Source organism: Podarcis cretensis (assembly GCF_951804945.1).
Source record: "Podarcis cretensis genome assembly, chromosome: 6".
In the NCBI taxonomy this organism is placed as follows: Eukaryota; Metazoa; Chordata; class Lepidosauria; order Squamata; family Lacertidae; genus Podarcis; species Podarcis cretensis.
This window is the reverse complement of record NC_137175.1, coordinates 28,634,613-28,651,708: the sequence shown is the minus strand read 5'-3', so window position 1 is coordinate 28,651,708 and position 17,096 is coordinate 28,634,613. Positions and strand designations below refer to the sequence as shown.

Genomic DNA, 17,096 nt, shown 5'->3' with positions numbered 1-17,096 from the left:
GCGATGAGGTGTCCCTGCACACCTGCGGGCGGAGAGGAAGGTTTCCGCGAGAGAAGATAATCAGTCAAACAGAGCATAAGGGATCTACTGGCCGATCTCTGGGTTATTCGCCATGGACTAGAGCAACAAAGCGTTTCTGACTCCCCGGTGGTTTTAGAATAGCAACGTCCTCCCATCAGTTTAGGCAGCTGGGGTTTAGAAAGCATGGGATAACCAGGTATGGTCTCTTGTGTGAAATGGCTTTGCGCCTTGTTCAGTTCTGGTCCTGGAACCCCTTTCCTAGGTCCAGATTGTGGTCGGTCAGAGGCGCCTTGTTTAATTCAAACTATTGTTTTTTGCACCTGGCTCTGGTTGGAAGATCTTAGGGTTTTTCTAGTGTGAAACCATATCTATCTGACACCAGTTTGAAGGTTTTAAACTAAGGTTACCAGATGTCCCTGGATTTACAAAGCAGCCCCCATACAAAATTCTATCATTCCTACTGAAGTTGAAAAGTGTGCCCAGATTCATTAAAAAAAATCTGGTAACTTTATTTTAAACAAGAATTCATGAAGGCTATTGGTGACTACTAACCCTAATGGCTACGTTCTGCCTCCACTGTTGCAAGCAGTGTGCTTCTGAATAATAACAACAAAGTAAAATACCAGCAGCTGGAAACAGTAGGAAGGAAGAGTACTGTTGTGCGATGGTGGATGTTGTAATTTTCTCAAGGGCCACAGGTTTCCTGCTCCTGCTATAAGGTCTTGAAGTTATAGGTTTTTAAGAGGGTCAGATACATCTGCGTAGCAAACACCAAAACAATAAAAACATGAAGTCTTTTAAAGTGATAGAGAACTCTTACTTTAGGCTCCAAGCAAGGTCCTCTGCCCCCTTCATAAAAGCTCCGTTGACTGCTCAGAAGTTTTCCTTCCAAGGACTTGGGCAAGGTTGTTTCCCAGCCCTGATATGCAAGCTTCTTTTAATTAAAGTTAAGGTAGAGACACTGTGCTGGCCATCAGGCAATGGCTTTTCCCACCTGCCTTGCCCCACCCTCCAGGCCTAGAAGCCTTTCCCAGACCATGACTTTGAGAACAGCAGAAGCATCTGGGAAGAGAGGAGTTCAGGGATATTTAAAAAATAATAATTTCGTAAGTTGTGAGTCCTTGTTTCTCAGTTTAATCCTTTTTCATCGTTTTTCATGTTTTGTGGTATTTGTGTGTTTTTGTGGTATTTTATGCATTGTGTCTTGCTGATATTTTTATTGATTATAGTTTAGTAATTCTTTACTGTATTTACTGTATCAGCCTGAATATAAGCCTCATCCCCCCCCCCAAAAAAAATTCTGACCGTGAAAAGTTAAAGTGTGGCTTATATTCGCAACCTTGCGGTATGTAGCCAGGAGCATGGGGCAAACAGCTCTAGGGGCACAGCAAAGTGGTGTCCTCTTCCCCAAGGCTGGGAAGGGGAAAGGCCGCCAACAATGCAGCGCCCCCCCCCCCATGCAGCCAGGAGCAGCGAGGAATGGAGTGGTTTATATTCGGGGTTTTTTGTTTTGTTTTTCTCCCCCCCCCCCCAATTTTAAAGGAGTGGGTTATACAGTGGTACCTCGGGTTAAGTACTTAATTAGTTCTGAAGGTCCGTTCTTAACCTGAAGCACCACTTTAGCTAATGGGGCCTCCCGCTGCCACCGCGCCGCTGGAGCCTGATTTTTGTTCTTATCCTGAAGCATTATTTCTGGGTTAGTGGAGTCTGTAACCTGAAGCGTATGTAACCTAAAGCGTATGTAACCTGAGGTACCACTGTATTTAATTTTACTTTTTACTATTCTAATGCATTATTGGATAATTCTTTATTTGATATAAGTTGTTTCTTTTAAAGTTATGTTTTTATTGTGACTTTTCTGTATTGATTCAAATTGTTATTAGGTGTGTGATCTTTGCTGTATATTTTGTTGTTTCTTTGGCTTGTAAGCTGCCTTGTGTATAGTAATATAGAAAGGTGGTGTGCAAATTAAACTAATTTTTCATTTCATCTCACTTTTAGCTAAAGCCCTTTCCACAAGCTTTCCCATTCATTCATTCATTCATTAATACATGGAAGAGGAGTGGAGCCATGCCTGCTGGTCCTGTCCCCAGCATGAGTGTACCCACTTATCTCACCACCATGTGCAAAGTCTGGACAAGGGACCCTACATGTGTACAGCTATACAGGTGCAGGTTCCTCTACATGAATAGAACTCTGTACAGTTTCCCTAATCCCATGGTGGTATCTTAGGGGTCATTCCACGTCATTTCAACGCGGTTATGCCACCCACTGTCTTGGATTTTGATGAAACTTGGTGTACACCCTTCCCTTATGGTTGAAATATACTTTTGTTGGGGGGGGGACCTGTAATAACCAATATTATTTTAGATTTTAAGAGGAACAACTTTGTTTCATTAATTTTTTCTATTACAGCTATGGATTGTAGGAAAGTTGTATCCAGTAGCCATTCCCCCCCCCCCATGATGTCCAAAAAATGTAAAATGTTGTTACAAGACATAAGAGACCATTAAATTTTATTCTTTGTTGAGAAAGAGCATGTCTTTGCAATAATTTTCACCAAAACTTTAGATTCCATCGTGCCCACATGCTGAAAATTAAGGTTTTCTAGTTTTCCACCAAAAAACTACATTTATACATTTTTTAAGGCATTTATGAAATCTTTTGAGTGCCGGTGTATTTTTTCCTGAAATCCTCATCATGTTATTGAGCTTTGTGTAAAATTTCAAAGAGATCTGATCATTGATTATGGAGAGGAAAAAAACGTACACAAGGCCGAGGATCTCAAGAGGGACAGAAACACAGATATCATGAAACTCTGAAGTGCTATAAAATCAAAACTGTGATAGAGGGAAAAATTAAAGGGGGTTTCTTTCAACCATAAGGGAAGGATGTACACCAAGTTTCATCAAAATCTGAGACAGTGGGTGGCAAAACCCTTGTCTTTTGCATTGATTTGATGTGGAATGATGTTTAGGTTTTAAAGCTGGATGTGTAGGCTCAGCCTGGGTAAATTTGTGGCCCTTGCTGGGCATGCCTGAGCAGCAGGAAAGCCAAACTCATCGCTTTACAAGATGGCCTTAAAAGAAGTCGTCAGGTAGGATTTTACTCGAGTAGAATTAAATACTTAGTCCTTGCCCAGTTGTTTTCATCTCACACAAGAAAATCAAGTATATGTCCTGTGGCAACTGAGCTTCCAGAATAGTAAACTGTCCCTGTAGAACATGTATTTTAGAGTACTTATGCTTAATTAACACTTGCTGCACTTTTATAATCTACTATCAAGGGGTCTAAAAAGGGTGTGGTTGTTATTTCACTTTCAGTGCCTGCTTACTGACTGAATTGAAATTCCAATCCCATTCTGTTTTAATGGCTGTAACTGCAACTAGGATTTGGAAGGTCCTATTGTGGATTAATTCATCCAGTGTGAGAATATTTGGTGCCTGTGAGACGCCTGGTTGTTTCCATCCTCACATACCAAATTCTTGCTCTATCCTCTTTACCACAGACGGCTGTTTTCCAGTTTATGGGGGTTAAGCTCATGTGGGATTCCTTGATGAGATAAATGATGACAAGTAAATTTGTCTACTGCTTCTGGTCTTGCTCAGTGCAGCCACTGGGGAACCTAGAGATAGTGCTTAATTCAGGGGTAGCCCATGTGGTCCTCCGGAGCTACAGCTCCCGTGAGCTCTGACCTCTGACCATCCTGGATGGGGATATTGCGAGTTGAAGCCTCACACCTGGAGACACTACACTGGCTATCTCTGGCTTGGATAAATTTCAAGGAGGTAGGAAGAAGTATTTTCTTGAGTTACTTATTGTCTTTTTATTCTGTACTTCCTCCAATGAGCTCAGGAAGAAGGGTAAACATTTCCCTCCGTTTTATTCTCGCAGCAACTCTGTGAAGTAGGTTAGATTATTTGAAGAAAAAAAACATGCGCAGGATACCATAGTCATCAGGTTAGGGAGGGTTTCTTTGTCTAACACCACTCTCCTAAACATGGATTGCATATTTCTCTTATTGCAGTAGACCTTATGGCAAAGTAAATGCATTTGGGATCAAAGCCTAGGTGCATATACACACATCCAGCAATAGCATGAAAAGAATAAATCGACAGACTGAAGGAAATGTTTCTAACAGATGTGCCCTGTTACTTCCTTATATGAAGCAAGATGAAATAACATGTATATGTTGCGTATAAACAGTGCTTTTTTTCTAAAAAAAATGTTTAGGGGTACTTTCATTTTCCTACTCATATTGAAATACTGCCCCTCAACGAGGCCAAACTTTGATTCACAAAATGTTTAGGGGTATGCGTACCCCTGCGCCCCCTCCCCCCCAAAAGCACTCTGTATACATTTGTTGTTGTGGCAACAGTAATCTCTAATCCTGTTAATTATTTAATTTAAATTGTTCATATTTGATCCTTCTTAACCTTGGCTAGTGACGGCGAAGTTCCTAACCTTGGCTAGTGACGGCGAAGTTTTAAGCTAAAGGTGTCACAAGACTCTGTTGCTCTTGCTGCAATAGATTTAACACAGCTACCCCCCCCCCCCCCGGGGTGGGGGGCAGAAAACAGGAGTCACCCCTTGTTGGACAGTACACTTTGTTGTGTCACTCATAGAAGCTTCACTCATGGAACAAACTCAAGGAGAACCAGTTGTGAGAGTTTGAAGCAGAAGAGGCTGTGCTGAGCAATGATTGGCTGGGTACCTGTGATGTCACAAAGTACTCTTCCCCAGAGCAGTTTTTCATCTTACAGCAAATTTTCTTAAACAAACAAAAGGAGATTAGGGGTGCATTCTTGTTCAGATGTGTCATTGAACAAACAGTGCTTTAAGCCAAGGATGGGGAAACATGTAACCTTTTAGATTTTGCTAAATTACAAGCCCCATCACCCCTGACCAACAGATCCCCCACCCATGCTTTTAAAAAAAATAGATCACCTCTGCCAGCCTGAAATTGGCATTTGCTGTACAGGCATGTGTTATTTGAAGAGTGAAGTCAGGATCAATATACAGGGTGAAACAACCCCTCGCCCCCCCCCATACTGTCTCATTTTTATGTAGCTATGTATGCACCCTAGATTTTGTTGTTGGTTTCAGATGCAGGCCTGATGAAATAGTTCATACTGAAAAGCCCATACAATACATACAGCATAACCTTCCCACCACAGAGATCTTTTTTAAAAATGTAATAATTGGAATGGCAGGAAAACTGGAATAACGTATCCCTTAGAAATACGACAGACAAATGGGAATAATAGCAGCAGAATTGAGCATGAGCAACTGAGGACAAAGAATAGGCATGGGGAAGAGGTGAGCTCAGAAATGGGAGCTGGAAAACTGGAGACTTAGTGCAAGAGTGCAGACATATAGGGCAAGACTATCTTACGGTGTCCTCACAATCTGGTGCTCTGTCGTCGTTGTCGTCCAAGCAGCTCTTCCCATTTAAGTCTGCACCCTTCTGAAGAATGTCCGAACCATCTCTCAAAATCACTGGGACAACAGTTCGTGCCAGAACGTAGGGTCCTGAATTCCCAAGCTAACCCCCTTGAGTCTCTCCACTGCCCTTCTACTTAGGAGTAAAGTGCAAGCCACAAAGTGGTTGAGCATCAAACACATTTATTTCACTTTTATTGAATACAAGAACAGTGAGCACACACGCATACACCACCAAGCACTGAAAGAGGATATGATTGAAGGGGGGGGGGGGACAAAAAGAGGAATGGGGTGCAAGATGGCCAGAGGAATTAGTGAGGAAGGAATGACAGAGCGTTGCAGTTGGTTGGTAAAGTGCTTCTCAAATTAAAAAGAAAGAAAGAATATAATTAGTAATATTATTCATGCAATTGCAGGGCAGTTTCGGAATCAACTTAAGGGATTTGGCGCAAACAATCAGTTTCGTCTCCCACGCCCTTCAGAAGGAAATGCCCAAAGAAAAGAAAAAAGAGTGGTCAGCTGCGTCTGATGGAAGCAGTAGTGAAGATTAAGGTAAGAGGAAGCCATAAATTTAAAAATTATGCATGGCTTCAACACTACCACAGATAATAAATATTATATATATTTATATATATTTATATAGATGTCTATATATAAGCCACATCCTGCTAGGTGAACCAAAAAAACCTATTTTTTTTGTTAATGGCTACCCATCGGACAAGCTGCAGGAAGAATCCGAAGGAACAAGTCTATTTTAGCTTTCCTCTGATTGCCCAGTTGGATTTTGATCTTGAGCATGTTGGGCTTGATGCTGTTTACCTCCACAGATTTGAGTGGCTGACTCACTTATCCCAATGTATACCAGTGTAAGTGGGATTGTGCTTTCCATCTAGCTACTCAACAGTGACTTTTGAGCTGACGTTATTTTCTTTTTTTGAAAGTCAAAATCAAAATGCAAAGTTTGAGAAGGGAGGGTTACCTCTACCCCCAAATTCCCTGTAACAATGTCACCAGGATCCCCCTGTGTCTTGGTTATTTTTAAAATTAAGAGCACAAGCTTTTTTGTGTTCTGTTAAGATCAATTTAGAGTTCTATGTATTTCACATCCATATGTGCTATTTCTTTGCTTTTCAGTTCTGGGGTATTACATGTTCCCTATCAGCAACAGGAAGTGAACAAATTAGTAACAGTCCTGAAATAAAACTCAGGGAGAGAAGCATATAGTTGGATACAGAAGTGGCAATGACTTCTACATCAAAGAAAGAAGTCTGATTATGTTCTCAGTGCTTTACGTAGGACATGTCTGCATGCCAGAAGCAGATCCAGTTTTAGGGAACTGTAAAGACCAACGACCCAATGCTTTCTATTGTAGCAGTTTACTGTATAGGAAACATCCACTTGACTATATTCAAGGAGCCCCTTTACCCTAAGATCTCTAGATCCCAATCACAGACACTAATTAAATGTCCTTCTCTAGCTATCATGTGTGTTGAGGAGGGAAGATGTAAAAAGGCAAGCATGGTGCAATATCTGTTGGTCTTTCTCTAATGTCTGGAGCCACCGGCTGCTTCACTTGGAAACTGGTTCATTTTGGTTTGTTCCCCTTAACATTATGCATCTGCTGTCTTTCCCCCCTCAAACAATGGATGAAGGCAATTTGTGGAAAGCAGAGAAGGAAACCTTCCAAGTACCAGGTTCCATTTGTAGCAGAGCAAGTTACATTTGATGCCTTCCTCATCCACGAGCAGCGCCTGCCCTTATGTTGTGCACTGGTTGTCCCCTTACTGTAACTGAATGGATGTACTTTCAAAGAGCCAGTGCTTCACTTGTCCTCTGGTTCTAGGTTGACAGTGCTTAGAAGGAAGCCATGATGTTTCACACTGGTTCCCCACCTGCCGGATACTCTCTACAAAAGCTTGTGTCACCCTGGCCAAACATGCAGCATACAGCAAGCAGCATGGGGATGCCTCCTTGTTTGACCTGGACACTCCCTTTGGAGGGCTATCAAGATCCATTGCAGATATAGGTCTGGAGGAACCACTTAAACTGACACACAGGGCATCTTTGCTACAGGTAAATATTTAGGTCCAAGAGATCAAAGCCTACTAGATACTGAAAGGCTGTGAATGAAGCAACCTGACCTCATGTCCCCAAGGTGACCTCAGTCTCCTGGGCCCAGGGGAGGAGGGAGACCTTGGCACACTTAAGTGACTAACTGGGCTGCAGTAACACTGATCCATTCTGTCTTCCTCGACTCCCTCTCCAGGTTGCTGAATGGTGCCTTATCACCAACCAACCAATTACAAACACTACTGTGTCACTATGTCAGTCCCTTTAGCAAGAGCACAGAGCAGGTGAGTGACAGACAAATATGGCCAGCAGAGATCATTAGTGTTTGTTTTCTTCCTACTCTGTTTTCATGGGATATTGGCATGATCTAAGAGTCTTATAATACATCAACCACGGTCAATCAAATAATTATAATGTAAAAATGCCATTGTCATACTTATCAGCACTGTTTAATTTGTTTTAATATCGTTCCCCACCCTCCCCAGTTATATATAATATACATAACTTAAAAGCACATCCATATGAAACCTTTACAGGCTGCATTTTGATCAAATATAGAAATCATATACATATTTTGATTTGTTTTAAGTGAAATCCAGTCTTAGTGATCTTCAGAAGAACAAAGAACCGGATGTGGGGGGACGAAAGGTTGAGAAAGGAAGGGCAGTTTGGGGAAATAACAGAACCAAAGATGAAGCAACAGAAGTGGCATGGAAGTGGAGAGAGAGGGTGATCACCACACATCCCAAATCAGAAAATAATTAAACAAGAATTATACAAGTGAATGGTTTTTGATTCATTCCTATGCAGGGAATCATTTTGTATTTCTGCTTGTTTTGCTTGTTGATTTCTTGCTTTGTTGCAAAGCATTCTTGCTTTTCCATTCAGTGTGCAACAAATGAGTTATGTATCCTTTAAATGTAACATGCAGAATGGTGGTTTATTGTATTGTTAATAATAATATTATTACCATCGTGACTTTTTTTTCTTTCTTTTAGATCAGTCCAGTCAATTCTTCAATTTATTTGAAGAGGTGGTTGGTTTTTGTTTGTTGCTGATGTTGTTGTCTGTAATTCATCTCCAGCATATAGCAGCAGTGCAAGGATGCATTTTGTTTCCTGTATATATAATATATAATATATTTGCTATTCCTTTTTTATTTTTATTTTTTGTCTCTCAACATTATTCTTGCAGCCAGGACGTTCTATGTCTCATTGAGGAATCCAGCATAAAGGCCCCTTCTTTTTCTCCAAAGTTAAAATAGAGATGCCAACTTTTAGAAACACGAAGGTCAAGATTCCTGTACCAGAATGAAAGGAAGGAGGAAGCAATAGTAAGCACAATGTAAGCATTTTATCAAAACAATAAGCAAGACTGTCTCTAGCAGTTTGGTTTTCTGTGACACCTTTTGCTATAATGATGCAATGGGGCGCTGTCATTTGGGAACCTGTTGTAGAGAGGTAAAATCTAGGGCACTGAATCTTTAGACTTCCCACCTGCAAGAAAACTCTTTGCATGTAAATTCACTCAACAGGGAACTTGTTGCACATCAGCTGTGGAATTTCTGCATGTTGCAGAGGATTCTAGAGTATGTTCTGGGGTGTATCCTCAGTCAGCACAGACTTTCAGCCGGGCCTAGCTGTTGCGCTGTGTGACGTGCTGTAGAAAAGGCCCAACATTTTTCTGCACCTGCACATCACAGAGAAAGTGCAATAATGATGAGCAAGCTGTCTGCTGGGAAGCTTGGTTCTGGGAGCTAACTTCCCAAGGAGGCACCTCTTCTAACCATTCAAGGAACCTCAGGGTTCCCACTGAAAATTACTGGTCATCCAGTTGCAAAGGTTTGCCCTTTAGTAACAAAGCTAAATAAAAGATAAAGCTTTACGCTGCAAGCTCACCACTTTGCCATGGCCATGATAACCATCTAGCCAAGCACATATTGGTGTAGCTGAAGTTTGGAGGGCTGATGTCTTTTGAGGGGAGGCACTGTTTCTCAGAGGGACGCGGGTGGCACTGTGGGTAAAACCTCAGCACCTAGGACTTGCCGATCGTATGGTCGGCGGTTCGAATCCGCGTGGCGGGGTGAGCTCCCGTCTTTCGGTCCCAGCTCCTGCCCACCTAGCAGTTCGAAAGCACCCCTAAGTGCAAGTAGATAAATAGGTGCCGCTTTATAGCGGGAAGGTAAATGGCGTTTCCGTGTGCTGCGCTGGTGCTGGCTCGCCAGAGCAGCTTCGTCATGCAGGCCACGTGACCCGGAAGTGTCTGCGGACAGCGCTGGCTCCCAGCCTCTTAAGTGAGATGAGCGCACAACCCTAGAGTCGGACACGACTGGCCCGTGCGGGCAGGGGTACCTTTACCTTTACTTTTTACTGTTTCTCAGTAGAGGTCTGCCTGTTTTGACAACTGCAACATATCCAATTCGTGTATCATTCTTTTATTCTCCTATGTTGCCTGGCCTCTATAGTCAGCTAGATGTTACATCTTATAGGGCCATCTTCCCACATCTTTTCATACCTGAGGCTTCTTGTCCCTTTCCTCTGGAGATGGTTCTGTTTCTCTATATACTACGGCTTTGGTTACCAGCATGTCAGGATGCTGCAGTTTTGCCTCCTTGATTGCCAAAGCCAAAGCCTATGGAAACAAAACGCTGAATGTTAAATGGCGGCTCACGTGACTTGCTGTAAGGAGGTAGCAACTGAAGATCATGTGGAAACGAGGAAAAGGTATGTTACTGAGGATGCATAGAACTCTATTCATGGTTCAAGAAATCTTAACATTCTTGTTGTAGATTTCCCATTCAAACCTGTGGCTTGGATCTTTGGAACCACAAATGAAAATAAGTTCCTAGGAGGTGGCTTTAGCGTTCCCTCCTCTCCCCCTGAATTCCCCGCAGAGGGCTGCGGGGAGACTCTCTTGAGTAGCTTAGGATGGATGCTGGTGGAGGAAGGGGGTCACCAGCCAAAATTCAGCAGAGGAATTTCGCATACACTTAACTTCACTGGTGCCCAATTTTGGACCATTATTATTTCCTCCGTCAGCCCAAAGCCCCGTTTCATGCTTTTCAAAAGAGGCATCACAGAGAGGAAGGAGTGGGCAATCACCTGCCTTCCGTTCACAGTTTGGAGGGAAACTATGTCCTTAAGAAAATTCATCTGCAGTTGTAGCCCTCTGTTACTGTATGGTGCAATCCCAGCTTACCTCTAGTGTATTGCAGTATGACTGGACTGAAATTGCAGTTGCACCCCCTAACCTACACTTACAGATCTGCTTCCCTTGTAACAGTGATTACTCTGAATGGTCAACATGTTACAGAACAGTGCTGCAGGAGTTTAGAAAGTTGAAATTTCCTCTTCTATGTGGCTACCAAAAGTATAGAAGTTCTAGTGTAGGCTGGAGCTTCCCTGTTCTAATATGAAATATTGCAATTGTTTTATCTTTTCTTGCCGGATATTATGATGTATGTGATTTTAGTGCTTTTTTGTTATTTTTCTTTTGTTTCCATCTCTTATAATTTACAAATTTTGAGTAAATATAATTATAAGTAATAATAATATGAAACTTTAAAAGAGTGCATTTGATTATTATTCTTACTACTACATCTTCCAGAGGCTTATGGTGGCACTCATTTCAATTTATCCTGGCTTTTTAGTTGTTGCTGTTTTATAATTATTTACTATGAAGGAAGCCTACAATGGTTTTACTTAGCTTATTGTTGATTTTATTTAGTTCATAATTAGGTTTTAGTACAATCAAGTGGTATTTAAATGCTAGTAAGTAAATAAAAGGCATACCTCTGGATTTCTTTTGTGTTATTGTGACAGTAAGTCTACCTGTCACAGGGTGATCAGTACTGCGATTTGCTATATACCAGTAAAAATATGTGAGACTCTTATTTCTACCACTAGCTTTCTATGTATAGGGAAGGATGGATCTGGGGATTCTGGCCTCATTAAGCTTTCCGTCCTTGTATTTATGGAAAGCTTATTTCTAACATTACTGACAGCCTCATTCAGAGTTCCTTCACACCTGGTCTTGGTCCACATCTTCATCTCCTGTTATGATGATTCGCTTTTCTATTCTGGTTTCAGAAAATCCTCCTTTCACAGTCTGAAATAAGGAAAACAACACATTGAGTGTTTATACAGCACTTCCAATATTTAAAATGTTTTGTAAGTTACCTTTTCTCTCACTCAGCCACTGCAATTCTATGAAGGCTATCACATTATTTCCTATTTTATAGATACAGAGTTGGGAATAAGAAATAATAATAATAATAATAATAATAATAATAATGTCTTCTTGAATAGCTTCCACATGGCTCTTAATTTTGCAGTGTCTCAAGTTGAGTGGTCTTACTTGGCACACATGCTAGTATTCTGGTACTCCTGCTCCAGTCTTACCTTGGTAACATGAGTGGTTGTGGAGGTGGAGAGGGTTTCTGCTGTGGCACCAAAAAGACTGGAGAAGGCTTCTTTCCCAACAGCACTGCTGGTGATCTGCAAAAACATGCAAAGCACCATCCACGTCAGCAGACTGCCTTTTTTATTAAACATGCATACTGGGGCGAAGGTTTATCATGTAAAAGTGTCTGGGCTCTGATTTTCTATTTTTAGGGGGGGAGTGGTGGGATCTGTTTGTTATTAACGGAGGTCATAGTTCAGAGAGAGAAGATGTTTTGCACACAGAAAGTCTCAGGTTCACTCTTGGGCGTCGCTTTTGAAAAGTTCTCTTTGCAAACCACTATACCAGTCAAAATCACACAGTACTACTGGGTGCTAAATAAGCTGCTATGACATTGTATACAGCAACCCTGATATCTTCATTGTATTCTAGTATTGCATTCATTTGCAGATAGGTAGCCGTGTTGGTCTGCCATAGTCAAAACAAAAAAAATTCCTTCCAGTAGCACCTTAAAGACCAACTAAGTTAGTTCTTGGTATGAGCTTTCGTGTGCATGCACACTTCTTCAGATACACTGAAAAAGAAGTTTCCAGACCCTTCTATATAGTGAGAAGGTGCGGAGGGGTATTACTCAGAAGGTAATACTCAGAAGTATTACTCCCACCACCCTTCTGAGTAATACCCCTCCCCACCTTCTCACTATATAGAAGGGTCTGGTGACTTCTGTTTCAGTGTATCTGAAGAAGTGTGCATGCACACGAAAGCTCATACCAAGATCTAACTTAGTTGGTCTTTAAGGTGCTACTGGAAGGATTTTTTTTTTGTTTTGCATTCATTTGGTCATTGCTTATTTAAATAAATCAGCTAACTGTTGTCTACTAGTGCCTATTTTGTTAACAGTGCAATCTTATGCATGCGTGCTTAGAAGAAAGTCCCATTGCGTTCAGTGGGGTTCACACTCAGGTTAAGTGTATACAGGACTGCAGCCTGAAACAATAACGCCAAGCTAGACACAGTCAGAATTCAGATACATCGAGTAGACTATCTGAAGAACATCTCAGCAGCATTCTAACAGGCTCACAAGGACAGCCTCTAGCAGACATTTCCAGGTAAAGTGGAATTGCAACAGAGAAAGCTCTGTATTATCTCCTAACAGGTTTCAACACTTGAAAATAAAAGGGGCCCGCAGCGGGCCTTAATGAGTAGGAAACACACTATAATTTACTTGTACAACTACAGAAGTATCAGATAACCTTTACATATTATGTTGGCTTTCTACTTCATCATTGTTTTCTGAAAAAGGAAGTAAAACACGGAAGGAACCATACTAGTAAAATCCAACCCCTAAACTTTCTGACTGACAGAAAGTGACTGACACTCACAAGTGTCACAGGAGGATCAGAGCACCTATCAGCACTGTCAGACACATGCCATTATATTCTCATATGAGTAGCTGCTAAGAAACAAGTGCATGAATCAGATTATAAGGGCAGAGAGACAGTAGTTTGTTTGCTTGCTTGCAGTCACTGTATGTTTCTCTGGAGGTTGATGGCTGCCAAGAATGATAGAATAGTGGGTTTATTGGTCTGCCATATGTGTTTTAATCATTTTGTGCAGTACCAATGACCTCACAGTTCACCTCAGTGGGCTTACATTAGGCATGCTGAAGATGGTGTACTATTCCTATTGCTTCTGTTTTACAAAATCGCCCTGAACCTTGTTCTTCTGCTACTGATGCTAGAAACAAGATGGGAGGGGTAGCCTTAATAATAATAATAATAATTTATTATTTATACCCCGCCCATCTGGCTGGGCCTCCCCAGCCACTCTGGGCGGCTTCCATAAAAACCAAAAATACGGTAAAATATCACACATTAAAAACTTCCCTGAACAGGGCTGCCTTAAGATGTCTTCTGAATGTCAGGTAGTTGTTTATCGCTTTGACATCTGCTGGAAGGGCGTTCCACAGGGCGGGCGCCACTACCGAGAAGGCCCTCTGCCTGGTTCCCTGTAGCTTTGCTTCTCGCAATGAGGGAACCACCAGAAGGCCCTCGGCGCTGGACCTCAGCATCCGGACAGAATGATGGGGGTGGAGACGCTCCTTCAGGTATACTGGACTGAGGCCGTTTAGGGCTTTAAAGGTCAGCACCAACACTTTGAATTGTGCTCGGAAACATACTGGGAGCCAATGTAGGTCTTTCAAGACCGGTGTTATATGGTCTCGGCGGCCGCTCACAGTCACCAGTCTAGCTGCCGCATTCTGGATTAGTTGTAGTTTCCGAGTCACCTTCAAAGGTAGCCCCACGTAGAGTGCATTGCAGTAATCCAAGCGGGAGATAACCAGAGCATGCACCACTCTGGCGAGACAGTCCGCAGGCAGATAGGGTCTCAGCCTACGTACCAGATGGAGCTGGTAAACAGCTGCCCTGGACACTGATTTGACCTGTGCTTCCATGGACAGCTGTGAGTCCAAAATGACTCCCAGGCTGCGCACCTGGTCCTTCAGGGGCACAGTTACCCCATTCAGGACCAGGGAATCCTCCACACCTGCCCGCCTCCTGTCCCCCAAAAACAGTACTTCTGTCTGTGTCAGGATTCAACCTCAATCTGTTAGCCGCCATCCATCCTCCAACCGCCTCCAGACACTCACACAGGACCTTCACTGCCCTCACTGGTTCTGATTTAAAAGAGAGGTAGAGCTGGGTATCATCCACATACTGATGAACACCCAGCCCAAACCTCCTGATGATCTCTCCCAGCAGCTGCATGTAAATGTTGAAAAGCATGGGGGAGAGGACAGAACCCTGAGGCACCCCACAAGTGAGAGCCCAGGGGTCTGAACACTCATCCCCCACCACCACTTTCTGAACACGGCCCAGGAGGAAGGAGCAGAACCACTGTATGACAGTGCCCCCATAGTAGATATGTGTGTATGGTTATGCAGGATTTGGAGGTCATTATATGGCTACAGGAGGGATGGGGAATGTGTTCTGGACTAAAACATCAATTGTCTCTGACCAGTAAGCATGCTGGCTGGGGCAGATGGAAGCTGGAATCAAAGAACATCTGGAGAGCTACAGATTTGGCACCGCTGGTCTACCGCGCTCTAACATAGCTATACCTCAAAGGCCCAGGAATGTAAAATCACTCACTGGAGAGATGGAGCGAAGTTCTGTTGTTCCCTTCCCAGCCTTGGTGCTGTGATCCTGAAAAACACAAGGTGGGTATGGATATAACTAAAGAGAGAAGTGAGGTGTCCTATTCACACAGATCCCCCTACACACGACAAAAGTTTGCACATTGGGGTTTCTTTATGATCTTGAGCCACGCACAGTTGTTGGAAGCAGACAACATGACACTGAGGGCATGACTAAAGCTGCACCTCACTCTAGAGTCAACACAATTATGCCCTACACACAAGCAATGTGTGAAATAAGGCTTACATTGTTGCCAGATGTGGTTTGGAGGGATGCAATAGAACCTTCAACCCCAGTAAGGGGTACTTACTGAGGTTGTTGATATGGTTTCTGTGCTGACTATGTGGGAAGTGGTTATTGTCTCCTTTCCGCCTGTGGTGGTACCATCAACCTAAACATGAAAAGGGAAATACGGTAAGTCAATAAAGTTTACAGACTAAGCACAAGCGGCAGTCTCTAAGAAGATTAAAAAGAAAACACTTGCCCTGATTCACATGCCAATGAAGAGCTTTAGTGAAATTCTTCACCCAGTTAAAGTAAAATACATGAATTTACATCCGCTAGACCAGGCATAGGCAACCTCGGCCCGCCAGATGTTTTGGGACTACAATTCCCATCATCCCTGACCACTAGTCCTGTTAGCTAGGGATCATGGGAGTTGTAGTCCCAGAAGATCTGGTGGGCCGAGGTTGCCTATGCCTGGTCTAGACTCATCCCACCTAATTGGACTAATAACTTGGGTATTACTGCACTGGAAGTGTCAGAAAAGATGGCACTCTTCTGAAAATGCAGGCATGCTACAGGCATATAAATGAACCATTCTTGTTTGATAACCTTCCAGTGCAACTCATCTGAACAGCACAGCAACCCCTACATTTAAACAAATGCAGTGCAGATGTGATCTTCATATGATGTGTTGCCACTAGAGATATGCAGTGGGCCCATGTTTCATGTGCTTTCACCAAGGTGCTGTGCTGCAAGATAAACAACTGCAATAAAACAAAATAAAATATAAATGTTACCTGCGTAATTTCTGTTGCAGTGATTCTATGCTGCACAGAGGTTTCCGATTCTGCTTTTTTCACAGTTTCCGTTTTCATGGAGGACTACCAAAGGAACAAAAGAATTTAGCAGAAATCCAACCTGCATTTAACTGAACAAAATTTCTGGTTTGTGCACAATTCCCTCGCTCCACCTTGCACTTTGTAGGCTGTCATGGATGAAGTTATTTTAATTGCACAGAACTTGTTTAGCTTGAGTTCAAGCGTTCTTCTATTGAAAAGAGCAAGTGCAGTTTTCAAACAGCAGAGAGAACTGACTGAAAATATGAAACTCAAGGACGTTGTAGAGGACTCCAGTAAAGGTAAGAGAATGGAATTAAAATTCAAACTGGCAAAGTAAGATGATAACTGCAGTAACTTACAGTAAAAGGGGTGGGGAGATGAATTTAGAACTTTGCATTTTAATGCAAATCTCTGCAGAACAAACAATTCCATTGGAAGGAGTAGATGCACATAAATACAAACTGTCTTGCAAATATAGGACATTTGGTGAAGCAAATTTATAGGACATTTGGCTTAACTGTATATTCCCACAGACAGTATTGCTTTCACCAGCATTTGCTCTGTTTTGTTTTAACTTCTATTTTTTTCAGTCAGTCTGGAGAAAGTTACTTTAACTATTCTTGCTATAACCATTTCCCCACTGCACCGAATCTGACTTAAATAGAAGCAGAATAAACTATATAGTCATTTACCTCAGCTCCCATCCTAGAAACTATTCATCTCATCAATAGTCACATCATTATACATAAATGTCTTCAATACAAATGTTATTTGTTGATTCATGCAACATAGAAACTTGCTATGGTGGAACAGCAAATACAGTGGGGGTTAAAGGTATGATGGTAACTTCACGGGTTAGGAGATACAAAAGGACACACTTAACAAAACACACATGCACTTG

The 17,096-nt window shown here is 42.2% G+C and overlaps 1 protein-coding gene and 1 long non-coding RNA gene across 10 annotated transcripts in view; one reads left to right on the top strand and one right to left on the bottom strand.

Moving 5' to 3' along the window:
• Window positions 1-5,629: 5,629 nt before the first annotated feature.
• Window positions 5,630-17,096, bottom strand: part of EPB41L1 (erythrocyte membrane protein band 4.1 like 1) — a 164,082-nt gene continuing 152,615 nt past the window's right edge. For all 9 annotated transcript variants that reach the window (XM_079978814.1, XM_079978816.1, XM_079978817.1 and 6 more), the window contains 7 exons: window positions 16,154-16,237; window positions 15,442-15,522; window positions 15,087-15,140; window positions 11,934-12,029; window positions 11,560-11,640; window positions 10,048-10,164; window positions 5,630-8,833 (listed from right to left, as the gene is read on the bottom strand). In XM_079978814.1, the coding sequence (XP_079834940.1) occupies window positions 8,825-8,833; window positions 10,048-10,164; window positions 11,560-11,640; window positions 11,934-12,029; window positions 15,087-15,140; window positions 15,442-15,522; window positions 16,154-16,237 (522 nt within the window). In that variant the 3' untranslated portion in view covers window positions 5,630-8,824. The remainder of the gene's footprint in view (window positions 8,834-10,047; window positions 10,165-11,559; window positions 11,641-11,933; window positions 12,030-15,086; window positions 15,141-15,441; window positions 15,523-16,153; window positions 16,238-17,096) is intronic.
• LOC307218032 lies at window positions 8,751-11,331 on the top strand. The gene is made up of 2 exons (XR_013839668.1): window positions 8,751-8,877; window positions 10,022-11,331. It is a non-coding gene; the product is annotated as an uncharacterized lncRNA (long non-coding RNA).